We start from the raw sequence: 15,720 nt of genomic DNA on the forward strand, positions 1-15,720 counted from the left end.
TAATAACCTTAATCCTTTGGCTACCTTTTTGCAGATTTAAAGGTTTCTTATAAGGATATGTGAACTTTTGCCCTTGTTCAGATGCACATTAACATGAGAAATAAAGACACAGAGGAAAATTAGGAATGTTATTAAATATTAAAGTTATTTCTATTTAGTTTTTCCTTCCTCCCTTTTATCAGACAATGTTATTTTTCAAGGCAGTTGCTTGTGACTAACTTGCCTATAAATTTGCCCACTGATTTCTGAATGCAGTCTTTCTGGAAAGACTGAAATGGTTAGGTTGTACAGTACACACTGAGAGTGTAACTGGGCTATTGAGGAGAAAGAGTTATAAAATTATAAATTGAAGAGAATATTCCTCCATGCTTTCTGCAAGGCACCATAAGCCTCATAGTAAACATTCAAGTTAAATTGGATTATGATGTTCCCATGTTTAAATTCCATAAACTGTTGTATGGTTTATAAAATGCCAGACATAGAAAAATGTAAAACAGTTACTAGTTTTTGTAATATATGTTTATATGGCAAGTATGTTAAAAGGTAAATGTTTAGTCTAGAATATTTTTCATAGCACTTAATCAAACAATTTATGTTATTTTTCTTGATTCATTAACTTATAAAATCATTTACTATAGTGCATACTTTTTTCCCTTGGAAAGGTGGTTTATTTTCAGAGTCCGCCATTGCTTTTATAAGTTTGTGTCTTTTTTTCCTGCTTGGCTTTAGAAACTTTGAAGTCAATTCCATGGATTTCCTCCCCTCCCTTATTATTTTTTACAAGGTAGATGAAAGAAAAATAAAAGCTTTCCCTTAGATTTAACTGTTTGCATTGTCCATGTCAATCCCTACAAGTATCTTTAAAGCTCAAAGGCCCTCTGTAACCTGAGACTCATCAGCTAATTATGACATTCACTTTCTTCTGGGCTTTAAACCTACTCTGGAGTCATCCTCACTTACATTTGGAGTACTACAAAAATAATTCCAATGCAGTTATTTGAAAGTTAGTTTTTCTAGAAGGTTTGTCAGAGAAACAGGTGAAAAAGAGAAAATGTATCTTCCAGTGGGTATCCATGAGAAGGAAGAAAAAAAATATTTTTCAAATCACATTGATAAATTTTTACCAACAGAAAAGTGATGCTTGATCTGTTAACTGGTTCTTGGGATAATAATTTAAACTGACTCTTTAGAGGGTCATTGACATTGAGCACAATGAAACAAGGAAAAATGGCTCGTCTTTGGGGATAAGAGAAGGACTGATCTGAGGGATATATTTTATAGTCCCCATGTTGTTTTGAATTATCCTTCCTCTTCGTTTGTCTAGAGTATGAGAAGTTACTAACGGCTGTTTGAAATCATCTAGGTGGTGGTGCTGGCTCTGATGACTGTGGAGCTGTTTGGCATGATGGGTCTAATTGGAATAAAGCTGAGTGCAGTGCCTGTGGTTATCCTGGTTGCTTCTGTTGGCATTGGTGTGGAATTCACTGTTCATATTGCTTTGGTATGTAAAACTAGAAAGCATTTTCAATGTATTTTAAAATGAAATGGTGACTGTTATGATTCCAAATCCTTACGTAGACTCCTGAGTCAGTGACATGATTCTCAGAAGAGTATCAGTCATAAACCTCACACAAAGTTTTGTGTGCCATTTGGATTGTCATGGTAGAGTACATCTGATCTGATGAAATAGTTCCTAACTATTGAGTCAGTCTCCTAGAAGATAAGAGGGATTACATAACAGTATTTTATTATTTAATAATGCTTTTTGAAGACTGTGATTAAGATCATGGGTAAACGTGATATCTAGTTGTGTGAGCCATACAAACACATAGACAAAACAGAGCTCTTAATATTCATTATTTTAGGCCACACTCTCCCACTCATTATCTGCAGCCTCGCTGTTGTTGACTCTCAGTGCTATGTAGCTGTTTATGCCCTCTTGTATGTAGATTCTGTATCTTGTGGTAAAGAAACCTTTGAAGGGAGATATTCAAAATCATATAATGTCATTTAATCTCTCTGGACTACTAAAATTTGAATTATTTGAATTCTTCATGTAAAAAATCTCCATCTTCTTTTCAAAACCCATCAGCTATTAATAATGGGCTCAAATGTGCAATCTGTAGGGAAATATGTAATATTTCCTCCAATGTAATAAAGAGAAGCAGAGAGGAAAAAAATGTTTGAATGTTTTATATAAACATTTTCAACATTTTCAAAGTTAGGTGTCCAAATCTAGAGTGCACCTAATCATCCAGCTTAGTCAACCTGATGTACAAAAGTGCAGAGAAATGACAGTTCTCTTGCAAGGGAGCAGTTGTGGATGCTCGTTATGCAAAACTCATCCTGCTTTATTTGGTGACCAAGACTGGAGTAAAGGGCTATTTTTCTGTGTTCACATTTGACAGTGGCAGTGCTGAACTATGCAATGTTAACGATAAACTTAGGACAAAGGCCTGATTTCTATTTTCTGCCAATTAAGCAATTTTGATACTAAGTTGGAGTTTTTAGATATTTTCTTAGAAATTTGGGAATTTCAGAATTTAAATGTTTATATACTACAAATGAAAAGCTACCCATGTTTTAAAACATTTTCCATTTACCTGTTCTTAGCAGTGTTAGATCTCAAAACTCTCAATATTACATATGGAAAGGTCTCTTCACGCACTCAGCATAAATCATTTTCCTATAAGACTATTCTAATCCATTTTTCAGAAGAACGTTATTTTAAGAATATCATTGTCTTCATGGATTTGAATCTTACTGTATTAAAAAGTAAGAATGTGTGAGTCTGGTCAATATAATAGCAATCAAAAAAGAAATTAAAGGAAGGGGCTGAAAAATGGAGCAAGAGATGGAGACAAATTGGATGGGGATTTAATAGACCTTTTAGACTCAACAGGAGGACTGGTAGACTATTGAGAGGATCTGGTGACAGTGAAAAGTTGCTGAGAACTAAAGGGGATCCTAGCACACTGGAGATGGCCAAATATTGGGAACACAGAATCATAGAATGGTTTGGGTTGGAAGGGACCTTTAAAGATCATCTAGTCCAACCCCCCTGCCATGGGCAGGGACATCTTTCACTAGATCAGGTTGCTCAAAGACCATTCCAACCTGACCTTGAACACTTCCAGGGATGGGGCATCCACAACTTCCCTGGGCAACCTGTTCCAGTGTCTCACCACCCTCACAGTAAAGCATTTCTTCCTTATGTCCAATCCAAATCTACCCTCTTTCAGTTTAAAACTGTTGCCCCTTGTCCTGTCACTACAGGCCCTGGTGAAAAGTCTGTCTCCATCTTTCTTATAAGTCCCCTTTAATTATTGAAAGGCTGCAATAAGGTCTCCCCGGAGCCTTCTCTTCTCCAGGCTGAACAACCCCAACTCTCAGCCTTTCTTCATAGGAGAGGTGTTCCAGCCCTCTGACCATTTTCGTGGCCCTCCTCTGGACCTGCTCTAACACATCCATGTCTTTCTTGTGCTGGGGACTCCAGCAGGGCTGCTCTCAATCCATTCATTCCCCAGACTGTATTGATATTGGGGATTGCCCTGACCCAGGTGCAGGACCTTGCACTTGGCCTTGTTGAACTTCATGAGGTTCACATGGGCCCACTCCTCAAGCCTGTCAAGGTCCCTCTGGATGGCACCCCTTCCCTCAAGCATATCAGCTACACCACTCAGCTTGGTGTCATCTGCAAACTTGCTGAGGGTGCACTCAATCACACTATCTATGTCAATAAAGATATTGAATAGTACTGGTCCCAATACAGACCCTTGAGGGACACCGCTTGTTACTGATCTCCATTTGGACATTGAGCCATTGACTGTAACTCTTTGGATGCGGCCATCCAGCCAATTCCTTATTGATCGAACAGTCCATCCATCAAACCCATATCTCTCCAAGTTAGCGACAAGGATGTTGTGGGGGACCATGTCAAAGGCCTTACAGAAGTCAAGATAGATGACATCAGTTGCTCTTCCCTTATCCACCAAGGCAGTCACTCCATTGTAGAAGGCCACCAGATTAGTCAGGCAGGACTTGCCCTTGGTGAAGCCATGTTGGCTGTCTCGAATCACCTCCCTGTCATCCATATGCCTTGACATAGCTTCCAGGAGGATCTGTTCCATGATCTTACTGGGCACAGAGGTGAGTCTGACTGGTCTTTAGTTCCCAGGGTCCTCCTTTTTAAAAATGGGCATGATGTTTCCCTTTTTCCAGTCATTGGGGACTTCACCTGACTGCCATGACTTTTCAGATATGATGGAGAGTGTCTTAGCAACTACATCAGCCAATTCCCTCAAGACCCTGGGATGCATCTTGTCAGGTCCCATGGACTTGTGTACGTTCAGGTTCCTCAGGTCGTCTCGAACTTGATCTTCTCCTATGATGGGTGGGACTTCATTCCCTTAGTCCCTGCCTTGAGATTCAGGGACTTGAGAGATATGGGAAGAGAGATTACCATTGAAAACTGAAGCAAAAAAGTTGTTGAGTACCTTAGCCTTCTCCATGTATGTTGTTACCGGATCCCGTCCTATTTATCGGGGGGGATACAATTTATTTTGCCTTCCTTTTCTGGCCAACGTACCTGTAGAAGCCCTTCTTATTATTCTTCACAACCCTTCCAAATTTAGTTCCAGCTGTGCTTTATCTTTCTTGATCCCATCCCTACACATCTGGGCAGCATCCCTATATTCTTCCCAGGATGCATATCCCCACTTCCACTGCCTATGCATTTCCTTCTTGCATTTTAGTTTGACCAGGAGGTCCTTACTCAGCCATGCTGGTCTACTGCCTTCCTTGTCTGATTTCTTGCACATGGGAATTGATAGTTCTTGTGCTCTAAGAAAAATGTCTTTAAGTAGCTTCCAGCTCTGTTCAGCTCTTTTATCCCTGAGGGCAGTTTCCCAGATGGTCCCATCCACCAGTCCTTTGAACAACTGAAAAACTAGTATTTTAAATTAAGGTTCTCCATTCTTAGGGTTTGGTTTCAACCAGAACATAGAGACTGTAGTATTTCTCCAGGCCATTCACCTGCAGCAATCCATCTTTAGTTTAAAAATAACAAAAAAAAAGCTAAATTAGTTTCACAAAGGGATCCCAGTTTAGCTGTTTTAATTAAAAGTGCCAATGCAGCGTGGGAAAAAACAATCAAAACAACAGAGAAAAAAACATACCAGGTCTTAAGCACCATTCATTACAGTCCTGGATCCAACAGAAAGTTATTTATATTTAATAAGTGAAAATATAAGATTTTTTTTTAATCTTTCCATTTGATTTTTCTCACTTACTATTAACTTCTTTCCTGCCATTAAAATAAGGTGACAGAGGATACTGCTTTGAATGCTATAAGGACACAGCTGAGCTGTGGCTTACCAACAAAAAACTAGATTATTTAGCTTCTAATGTCACTCATAGTTAACAGTATCAATATTAAAACAAGGCATACGCTCACTGAATTTCTATAACCACCAGCACCTCTCAGTATCCAGCACCTTTTGAAGTGAAAAATGAATGGTTATAGTGTTTGCACTTACTTGGCACCGTTTATGAAAAAATATCAAAACACTTTCACAAACAGTAATTAAGCCTCACAACTCACCTGGGAGATACATGAGCACAGTTATACCCATTTTACAGATTGAGAAACTGAGGCACAGAGCAGTTATGTGACTTGACCAAAATCACGTGTACCAAGTCATTAATAGAGTGGGAACCTGAACCACACCCCCAAACCCTGACTTCTTGTCTTCTATTTTATTTTGGCCCTTTGATGATGGTAGGCTATGGTACATGTTGGTAAACACCAATGCAGTTTTCGCTAGTGCCTACTAACAGAGAAAGGCAGACTCACACCAGCATCAGTGGGTTCATAAGCCCATTAAGGGTTACCATACAGTAAAAGAGAAACTACAGTACACTGGGAACATACGCACACTGACGTGCACACTTCCAGATGCACACATCAATACACACAGCAAAACAAAACCTGCACACAGCTAAACCTATTTAAGTCTCCATGATCAACATGCTTTTCTTCATATCTGCTTATTTTAAAAAATTATCACGCATAGCGTTTGAGAGTTAACAGTAACATTTCACACTACCACAGGGTTGTGATATGCAAATTTAAAATATTTTAAACAAACATGTACCTTTACAGAAAAAATCCTATTACATAAGCAATATTTGCATAGAATTATACAAGTAAATCATATAATATTTAAGCAGCAGCAACTTATGCTGAAATTCAGAACTAGATTAAGTTTACTTGTGGCAAAGAGATCAATATACAATAAGTACAGAGAAAAAACAATATTGTCCCCACTCTATTAACTAGAGGCAAATGACTCCAGATTATACTACTTTACAACGTTCTTTTGTTTATTACATGTGTACATCCTCAAAGACTTATAGAAATATTTAACAAAATAATACAATAAGTTAGAGTAACAGTGAATTGTTGTCCTGATGCAGTATGTCCTTTTCCACAACTTTGAGCAGTTTTTCTCTTCAAGCAGTTCTGGAAATACAGTTTTCCATCTTTAGCCTCTTCTTTGCTTCATTTATTACCCTTTACAAATACAGAGGAAAAAAAAATACAAACATTCATTAAAGTTCAAGAAAAAGAAACAAATCGAGCTAATCCAGCACTCATTTCATGAATCTTGTGGTTACAGTTAGCAGTCAGGCAATGTGGACTCTTTTTCCATCAGTCATCGACTTCTTGGTAAAGAAATACTGATGCCAATTAAAAAAATGTGGATGCCTTGATTTCTGAATGCCACAAATTCAGTCAAAACCAATGGACACTTCAAAGAGAAAAAAGCTGTATCTGATACTGGACACAGATAAGATTCTCATATTAGCCTGCTGTTCAGCTTGGAAAATCTGAGCCCGAACATTTCCTTATTCTAAGGATACTATTACTTACCATATTCCTAGACTTTGAGTATAAATGCATTCAGGTTTATTTGCACTTTGAGATGTTTGGAGAGAAGTTTTATAAATCAGAAGGTGATTTTATCAGGAATCATCAAAAAATTTCCATCAAAATTCTGCACGTATATGTGTGTGTATGTGTGCATGTGTGTGTGTAAAATATTTCCGCAACCAAAATAAAATGGCTTGCTTTGGTCAAACTAGTGTCTGCCACTGAAAAGCTGTGAAAAGCAGAGCAAGAAAATAGGGACCAAGAGCTAAGTAAGGGTTTAACACTTCTGTTTTTTCCCCCAAATGAGGAAAAAAAAAAGGAGTTAAAATAATGAAATCGGTTTTCAACCACAAGCCCCCAAAAGCTTTAGGGGTAAAAAACTCAATTTATTCCTCCCCTTCAAAGCATTCCCCATAAAATTAATGGATTTTTTTCAAGAAAACAAACAGCTTCAGTCTTCCCCAAACATCTAAAATATCCCGTCTGTTCTGAACAGCACTACATCCTGTAACTTTCTATTGCTAGCCTAAGGAGAGATAATGATTTAAGTTTCAAATCGCACAAATTCTTGGATGAACCAGCAGAGTATTATTTCACAGGAACATATTAAATGCCCTGTTAATTAAGCTTTGACCTATATGAATCTGTGATAGCCACTGCAACTGCCCCTGGCAAAACAGAGTGCTTGGCCCAGGGACTCCTCCAATCTGGGAGCTTGCTGGGCAGATCTCCGAATACAGCGCCGCATCCCCAAAGCGCAGGGGACACCCCACAATGCAACACCGCACTAGGCAAGGTGGAGTTTTCCCATCTCTCTCACTCAGCCCATCTCCCAGAGGGATTCAGTCCTCACTATGGGCTTCAAATTCTTTTGATGAATTTTATTCGAAAAAGGACAATTCTTGAAGTAACTGGCAATTTTACACTTTCACTGTCATTGCTGTGTGATGTTTTAGAAGATAGCCTGATTCAGTGATCAGAGCACGGGGAAACAACTGAAAGTTTGCTTTCCTAAGGTTTAGGGTCTTGACTATACTTTTCGCCTGGCTATATATCCCTCGAGATCATGAATTCCACCAGGGCATGATCACTGCAGCCCAGGCTACCTACCAATCTTGACCTCTCCAATAAGTTCCTCTGCGTTGGTGAGCAAAAGGCCCAGTAATGCATCTCCTCTGGTTGGGCTTTCTGTCACCTGGATTAGGAAGCTATCCTCAATGCACTCCAAGAGTCTCCTAGACTGCTTGCAGCTTGCTGTGCCACTTTTCCAGTGGATGTCAGGGTGGTTGAAGTCCCCCAGCAGGATCAGAGCCTGCAAGTGTGATGCTTCCTGTAGTTGAAGCAAGAATGCTTCATCAACATCCTCCCCTTGATCAGGCGGCCTGTAGTAAACACCAGCCATGAGGTTTCCTTTGTTGGCTTGGTCTCTAATTTTCACCCATAAGCTCTCAACCTGTGTACTGCTGTTTTTCAAAGACAGCTTTGTGCAATCAATCCATTTTTTTTTTACATAGAGGGCAAACACACCCCCCCACCCCCCACCCCTCCTTCCTTGCCTGGCCTTCCTGAACAGTTTATAGCTATCGATTGCAGCGCTCCAATCATGTGATTCATCCCACCAAGTTTCAGTGACAGCAATCAGATCATAGCTTTCCAGCTGCACAGTGGCTTCCAGCTCCTCCTGTTTGTTACCCACGCTGCGTGCATTGGTATAGAGACACTTCAGTTGGACTGTTGACTGTCTCGCCTTTTTGGCGGAACCTTTTTGGAGGGTTGAGGGGCATTCCTCACTACTCCGGTAGGTGCACTCATCCACCCTGTTGCTTGTGAGTACACAAGTGTCACGGCTTTGGACCCCACCCCCTGAGTTCCTTAGTTTAAAGCGCGATTCACTAAGTCAGCCAATCTGCCAGCGAAAATTCTCCTGCCTCTTCTAGATAGGTGGATCCCATCTCTCCCCAATAGGCCGTATTCATCGAAGAACATCCCGTGACCATAGAAGCCAAAGCCCTGGCGACGACACCGGCCACGAAGCCAGGTGTTGATCTGCATGATGCGTTGACTTCTGCCCGCACCCCTATCCCTGACTCGCAAGACAGAGGAGAAGATCACTTGGGGCCCCTGCCCCTTTCACCTGTGCCCCCAGGGCTCTGAAGTCCTGCTTGATCTTGCCCAGGTTTTGCTTTACCGTGTCATTGGTGCCCACATGGAAAAGAAGTAGGGGATAGTAGCCTGTGCTTTTAACCAGTTGTGGCAGTCTCTCTGTGACATCCCGGATCTTGGCTCCTGGCAAGCAGCAAACTTCCCTTGACTGTATATCAGGCCAGCAGATGTGTGTGCCTTGGTGCCTCTCAGCAGAGAGTCGTCTACTACTAGCACTTGCCGCTTCCTTTTGCAGTTTTTAGTGTGTGCAACTGGTGCGGTTTCTCCCTGTGAATCTTGTTCATTGGCTTCACCCACTGCCAAGACTTCGTATTTGTTGCTGGTTGGTACATACGAGGAAATGGGGGGAAGTGATATCCTGTTGCCATGAGTCACCAGAGACCATGGCGCCTCCTTCTCCAAGGTGCTGTCTGTTTGCTGTTGACGCTCTTTGTCTGGTAGTCCTTGGAGGTCAGTGCCACAGGGCCCTAGTATTTCTTCTTGCAAAGTCTCGAATAATACTCTATTTCTTGTTCCCCTCCCTAATACAGCGTAACCTGCTGACTTCCTCCTGCAGCTCCTCCACCTGCTGCCTGAGTGACTCCACCAGAGCACACCTTGCACAGGTGGAGCTTGCACCCTCCTCCACCCAGGAGTGTGGGGTACAGACTTTACAGCCCTCCACCTGGACAGCAGCTTCCCTGATAGGCAGCTCTGTCTGGGTGGCTGCCTCCACTCGTCCCAGGCTAGCCTGGCTAGGTAGGTGGTTCCCAGCTGCTGCAGAGTGCAGCCCTTGCCGGGTCTCTGCCACCATGCTTCCGATGATCCCAAAGCACTGCCCAATAAGCCCTTCTAATTCCCTGGAGACCTCAAGCTGCTGGGTAGGTTTGCACAGCCAACAGCTAGCTGGGGTGACCATCGGGGCTGCAGCCGAAGCCTGTGGGTGAGCAGAGCAGGCAGCATCCTGACAACTGGTAGAGTGCACCGCCCTTCTCACGCGCCCTTCCACGCAAACTTCCGCACTGCTCCTCTCAGATGACGCTCCCTGTTTGCACGCCCTGTTTGCGGCGCTCCTGGTTGCTGAAGCTCCCTAGGGGCTGGTTATATGCGGCTTCCCAAGGTTTGAACTGGCTGCAGGGACAGCCGGCACCACCTGGCATCTACATGTTGTAGATGAGGTACAGAGTTGGGCATATATAGTGCTGCTAGCTAGTATGCTATGTAGTTGGGCGTAGTATAGTGCTGCTAGGTTTGAAGTAGAAAACGTTGCAAAAACATTCATCTTGAGTGAAATAGGAATGTAAGAAAAGCAGCACACGACTTACTAGTGTTACTTTATACTGGTCCTGTTGAATACACTGTAAACTTTCCATCAGTTGAGTGCTTACTGTGTATAATATCTGATAGTGTGGATCCTCAGACCTGTGAGGAGAAATGCACTGTATCAGTGGACACTTCTGTGTAAAGTGACAGAAAGACCTGATCCGCTAGTAAATGCTACCATGGATATGACTGTGTGAGTGAGCAAAAGTTGCAAGTCCTTGGTCTGTTCCAAGTGTATTCAGGAAAACCTGAATCAGTATTGGCTAGTTTTACAGCCAACTTCCCATGACAGTCATGGAAGCTATGCCCTCATGAGAGTGACAAGAATAGCCCTATAATTTTTACACCTGAAGTGTTTTTACCATAAAATGAATTCTTTGCATGTGGAAACAAGCAAACCGAGAAACAAATGAAAAGCCTACTGGTGCAGGCAGGCATTGTTTCCAAAATTATTACTATGGCTCTGACTCTGTAATCAATGCTTACTCTGGTCATGTGGCTTCAGCAGCGGCTATATGGTATGACTGCAGGATCAGACCTTGTCTTGAAGTCTAGCCAGCTATAGAGATACTTTAATGGACTGTAAATTGAAGTAATTAACTGGTGAAGAACTGCATACTAAGAGAGAGGCTGTTTGAAAGGCTGTATGTCTCTCTCTAATGAAATGGATTTCATTGTTTTACAGGCATTTTTAACTGCCGTAGGAGACAAGAACCGTAGGGCTGTCCTTGCATTGGAACATATGTTTGCACCAGTGTTGGATGGAGCTGTGTCCACTCTGTTTGGAGTGTTAATGCTCGTAGGATCGGAGTTTGATTTTATTGTCAGGTAAAGCATTTGTGTGTCTTGACTTTTTTTTTTTTAAATAAAAATAAGTATGCTTTTAATATTTAGTCATTTCAGTGTTTCTGTAATTTTATTACTGTGTATGGTGTGTCAAGCATGCTTACATCATGGTCCTGTTTTCCCTATGTTTTATTAACTCCTTGTCATGTGCTAGACATAGTAGTATTTTCATTGCTGGTATTAAAATCTGTTCCAGGAAAATCTGACTCCCAGCATGAAAGGAAACAAAAATGGCCCTCTTTAGCAAAGTTTGCTAATTCTGGAATTAAGTCAGTTTGAAGCAGCTAGTGTTGTCCAATATTAGCTGGATTTTACCTTTAACCTTCCAGATATAGGTCTTCCAGATTTTTCATATGCACAACGATTTGCCTGGAAAGGACACATGGAGCTACAAACATGCTGCAATTACACTGCAACTGATGCTCTCTGGGCCTTCTCCTGCTATCTTTATATGAGGTTTACAGCAATTTATAAATGGGTGAGGAAAAAAGCCCTGTTTGGGAGCTAGGGAACCATAAGTATGAACACAGAACTTCATATTAAAATTTTGTAAAGCAAAGTCCGAAGGCTTTTCTGTTTAGAACTACAGGCACAGTTTCTTGTGGATTTAATTAAGAATGTGAATTTGTCGAGTATGAGAGGAGAGCAAGTTTTTCTTTTGAGGGGAATTAGAGAAGTACAATGAAACAATAAAACAGAACTGAGGTAGAACTGGGCCAATAAAAATGCTCTGAAAGATGACTTAACTGCTTAGGTAAACATAAACTGGATAGGTGATCAGACTTAGCTGACATCCATTTGACAACAACAACAACAAAATGTCGGAGGCAGGAACTGAGAGAATGATTGCTAAATCTCATCAGGATTTTTTGTTTATGTATGTAAGAGATTTGCAGAAAGCAGGGAGTAGGAGGTTTACACTTAGGTCTAAATACATTAAACCTACATGGGGATTATTACTATACAGATATTGCATGCCCTGAAATAGAACTTGTATTTTTTCAGGTCAGTATATTTTATTTTATTTTATTGGTGGTGAAGAAATAAGGTAGAATTATTCTTTTAGGACCTGATCTTGTAAGGGATGGAACACACTGACATATAGGTTGCTCATAGATTTAGCCTAAATTTACAGGGGTATATTTGCTGTGCTACTTTCCTACTTAACAGACAAAAGATTTGGCAAGCATATTTTTGTATCATAGCAAACGGAAGACTGTAGCAGCCCTTCATTCAAAATTTGGAGTGGATATTCTCTTAGTATATAAAACGAGCATTTCAACTTTTCAGCTTCTTTTTATTTTACTTTTTTGCCCATCAGTTTCTTGTTTTCTAACACAATCCGACTTTAGTTCACCTTGTTTAAAAAATAAAATAAAATAAAACAAACCAAAATAAATTAAAATAAAATAAACTATTAGAGCCTGAGCATTGTTATAGTGGGTGAAGACGACCCCAAACTTCCAGAAAGGGATAGATTAGTCCAACAGTGTGGAATATTAAGTAAATTAACAGACACTGTATACACCAAGTGGTCAGAGCTATAATCTTCTTGTTTATCCTAATGTTAGATGGACGAGATGCAAATGTTTAAATGCCTGTTGCTGATCTCTGTCCCAGTATAAAGTTCTGGTGGTTTATCTTAGTGGAGTAGATTGGTTCACCGATTTTTGCTAATGCAGATCAGGAATTCCAAAATGTTTACAGTAGCAGGATATTTGTAGTTTTACAGGACTCTGATATATTTGATCAGATGTAGAAACATGGAGGCAGTAAAGTTTGTTGCCAGCTATGTTGCTAGCTAGAAGCTATGTCGATGCATATGGATGACAGGGAGGTGATTCGAGACAGCCAACATGGCTTCACCAAGGGCAAGTCCTGCCTGACTAATCTGGTGGCCTTCTACAATGGAGTGACTGCCTTGGTGGATAAGGGAAGAGCAACTGATGTCATCTATCTTGACTTCTGTAAGGCCTTTGACATGGTCCCCCACAACATCCTTGTCGCTAACTTGGAGAGATATGGGTTTGATGGATGGACTGTTCGATCAATAAGGAATTGGCTGGATGGCCGCATCCAAAGAGGCACTAAAGTTTGTTGCCAGCTAATGACAGCAGAGCCATTAGTAGCAAATTCGCCCTCAGTTCTTCTCCTACCCCTTCTCCTCCAGGAATTTACCCAAGACTGAGTTCCTGAAATTATTAGTTATAATGCAGCCTTAAATTTAGTCTGAGCTCGAGCTGTGCTGAATGCCAACTAGCAAGGCTTTCCTTTTACTGACAGGTTTACCTTGGTATTCATGAAGGATCCCAGACCTTATCCCTCAGTGGTGGGAAAGGACAAACACTTGTGCACTTTCCTCTTCTTCCATAGTACTTCAGCCTTTATGTTTGAAATGGCTGATGCAAAACAACAGTATTCAGAGGTGTTAAATTGTTCAACAAAAGATTAGCCTGCAATGCAATTCTGCTATTCTGGAGTGCTATTACTCAGTAGGATGCTGAAGCTTACTATAGAATGGGCAGCATTTTCTTTGCAGAAAGCTGGTTCCTTTGTTGTAAAAAGGCTGCAATTTGTGCTGTTTGGTAAAACTGGAACTCACAGAATTCTAGGTGGAAAGTTGTGATTAATGAATGGCAGGGGAAAGCCTTACCTTATGCTGGAGTTTTAATTAGAGATTCCACTGTAAGATGCAGAAGTATTTCACACTGGATTAGCTGCTGGGAGAAGTGGGCTTCTTTCCCTTCTAGGCTAAATTGTTTAACTTCTACACCCTTCACTTCATTTGTTTTCTTCTGCTGGGTTTTTGCTAATGGGGGCCCCTTTTCATTGTATTTGTGCTTTCAATCCATTCAGCCATTCACTGCACATTCCATATTTTTGTGTGTAACACATTCATAAATAACATTACATGCTGCCAGATTCTGGGAAATTAACAAATTGAATTTTCTTTCTTTCTTTTATCAACTAATACTTTGGGTTGTGTGATGTACATTCTCTAATCCAAAGGGTAAAAAACAAAAACAAAAAACCTGTATATAAAGAGATATAATTATTTAGTGCAATATTAGTAATATTTGAGATTTAATTTAGTATATATATATTTAAATATATTTAGCAGTAGTATGTAATCCCTTATTTCTAACAATATTTGTGCTTCTTCTCTTCCCCCTCCCACCCCCTTTAAACCCTACTTCAGGTATTTTTTTGCTGTTTTGGCAATCTTAACCATTTTGGGAGTTCTCAATGGATTGGTGCTGCTTCCTGTTCTTCTTTCACTCTTTGGACCATACCCTGAGGTCAGTAAAACTAATGGTGAACAGAAGAAATGATAATATTATCTCTCCCCCTGCAACCAACCCCCTTCTCTAGAAACTTTATTTTTAAAATTCTCTTGGATTTTTAAAATTTTTACTTTAAGTTTCTTGCTCTAGTTTTAATTTAAATCTTTATTAAATGTTATGTTTGTTATTTATTTGATATGCTTCTACTTTCTTATACTTTTAAAGTACATTTTTTAATAAGTATTGTTTTAGATGCTGCAATCAACAAGCCAGATACAAATGTAGGTATTAGGTAAGCTTTTAAAAGCAGAATGTCATATGCAAATATAAAACCAGGCTTTCCCCCAAGACTTTGCAAAAGACAGCTTCTTTTGTACACACACCTTCTCCTTTCCCACCCCACTGCCTCTGTTGCTTTCCTCAAAATATTTAACTCATCAGACCACCAAGGAGGCCTGCATGGACCAACATTACACCAGTGGTGGTCCACAGACCACACCCTGATAACCATGGCCAGAAGTTTGCCAAAAGGTGCTCCCCCACCCCCCAGTCCAGTCATCCCTCCCTGTGGTACCCTTTTGGCTCAAGCAAAGATCTTGGTGGGTGGAAGGCTCCACCTGGATGTTGAGGACTTTACAGTATAAAGCCCAAGTCCAGCAAAAAAGGATTCATAGCTACCAAATCTGTATTTGATTATTCATTGCCTACACTTCAGTTAACACAATTATTGTGTTATGTATGGATATCTTTATCATGCATTAGTAGAATCAGTAATGCTATGCTGCATGTTTATATATATATGTGTGTGCATGTGTATAAAAATCAAACACAAGGTACATATACAGTGCTAGTAATATATGAGATGTATTTATTTTGGGTCTTAGTATTTGTGGTGGGTTGACTTTGGCTAACAGCAAAATGCCCACTCAGCCGCTCACTCACTCCCCCTCCTCAGCAGGACAAGGGATAAAAAAACTCGCGGGTCGAGATAAAGACAGGGAGATTGCTTACCAATTACTGTTTTGGGCAAAACAGACTCAACTTGGGAAAAATTAATTGAATTTATTGCCAATTAATATAGATCCAGGTAGTGAGAAACAAAAACAAACATTAAAACTACACCTTTCCTCCCCCCTTTCCCATGCCCAACTTCACTCCTTCACTCCAGACTCCTCTATCCCCACCCAAGTG

At 40.5% G+C, this 15,720-nt stretch overlaps 1 protein-coding gene across 8 annotated transcripts in view; it reads left to right on the forward strand.

The window, feature by feature from the left end:
• LOC140650831 (protein patched homolog 1-like) overlaps positions 1 to 15,720 on the forward strand; it is a 99,958-nt gene that overhangs the window by 70,057 nt on the left and 14,181 nt on the right. For all 8 annotated transcript variants that reach the window (XR_012042175.1, XR_012042174.1, XR_012042176.1 and 5 more), the window contains 3 exons: positions 1,364 to 1,501; positions 11,085 to 11,227; positions 14,445 to 14,544. Coding sequence is in view for 3 of the 8 variants with exons in the window: in XM_072859627.1 (XP_072715728.1) it covers positions 1,364 to 1,501; positions 11,085 to 11,227; positions 14,445 to 14,544 (381 nt within the window). In the remaining 5 variants the exon portion in view is untranslated. The remainder of the gene's footprint in view (positions 1 to 1,363; positions 1,502 to 11,084; positions 11,228 to 14,444; positions 14,545 to 15,720) is intronic.

Source organism: Ciconia boyciana, chromosome 4 (assembly GCF_034638445.1).
Source record: "Ciconia boyciana chromosome 4, ASM3463844v1, whole genome shotgun sequence".
Classification (NCBI taxonomy): Eukaryota; Metazoa; Chordata; class Aves; order Ciconiiformes; family Ciconiidae; genus Ciconia; species Ciconia boyciana.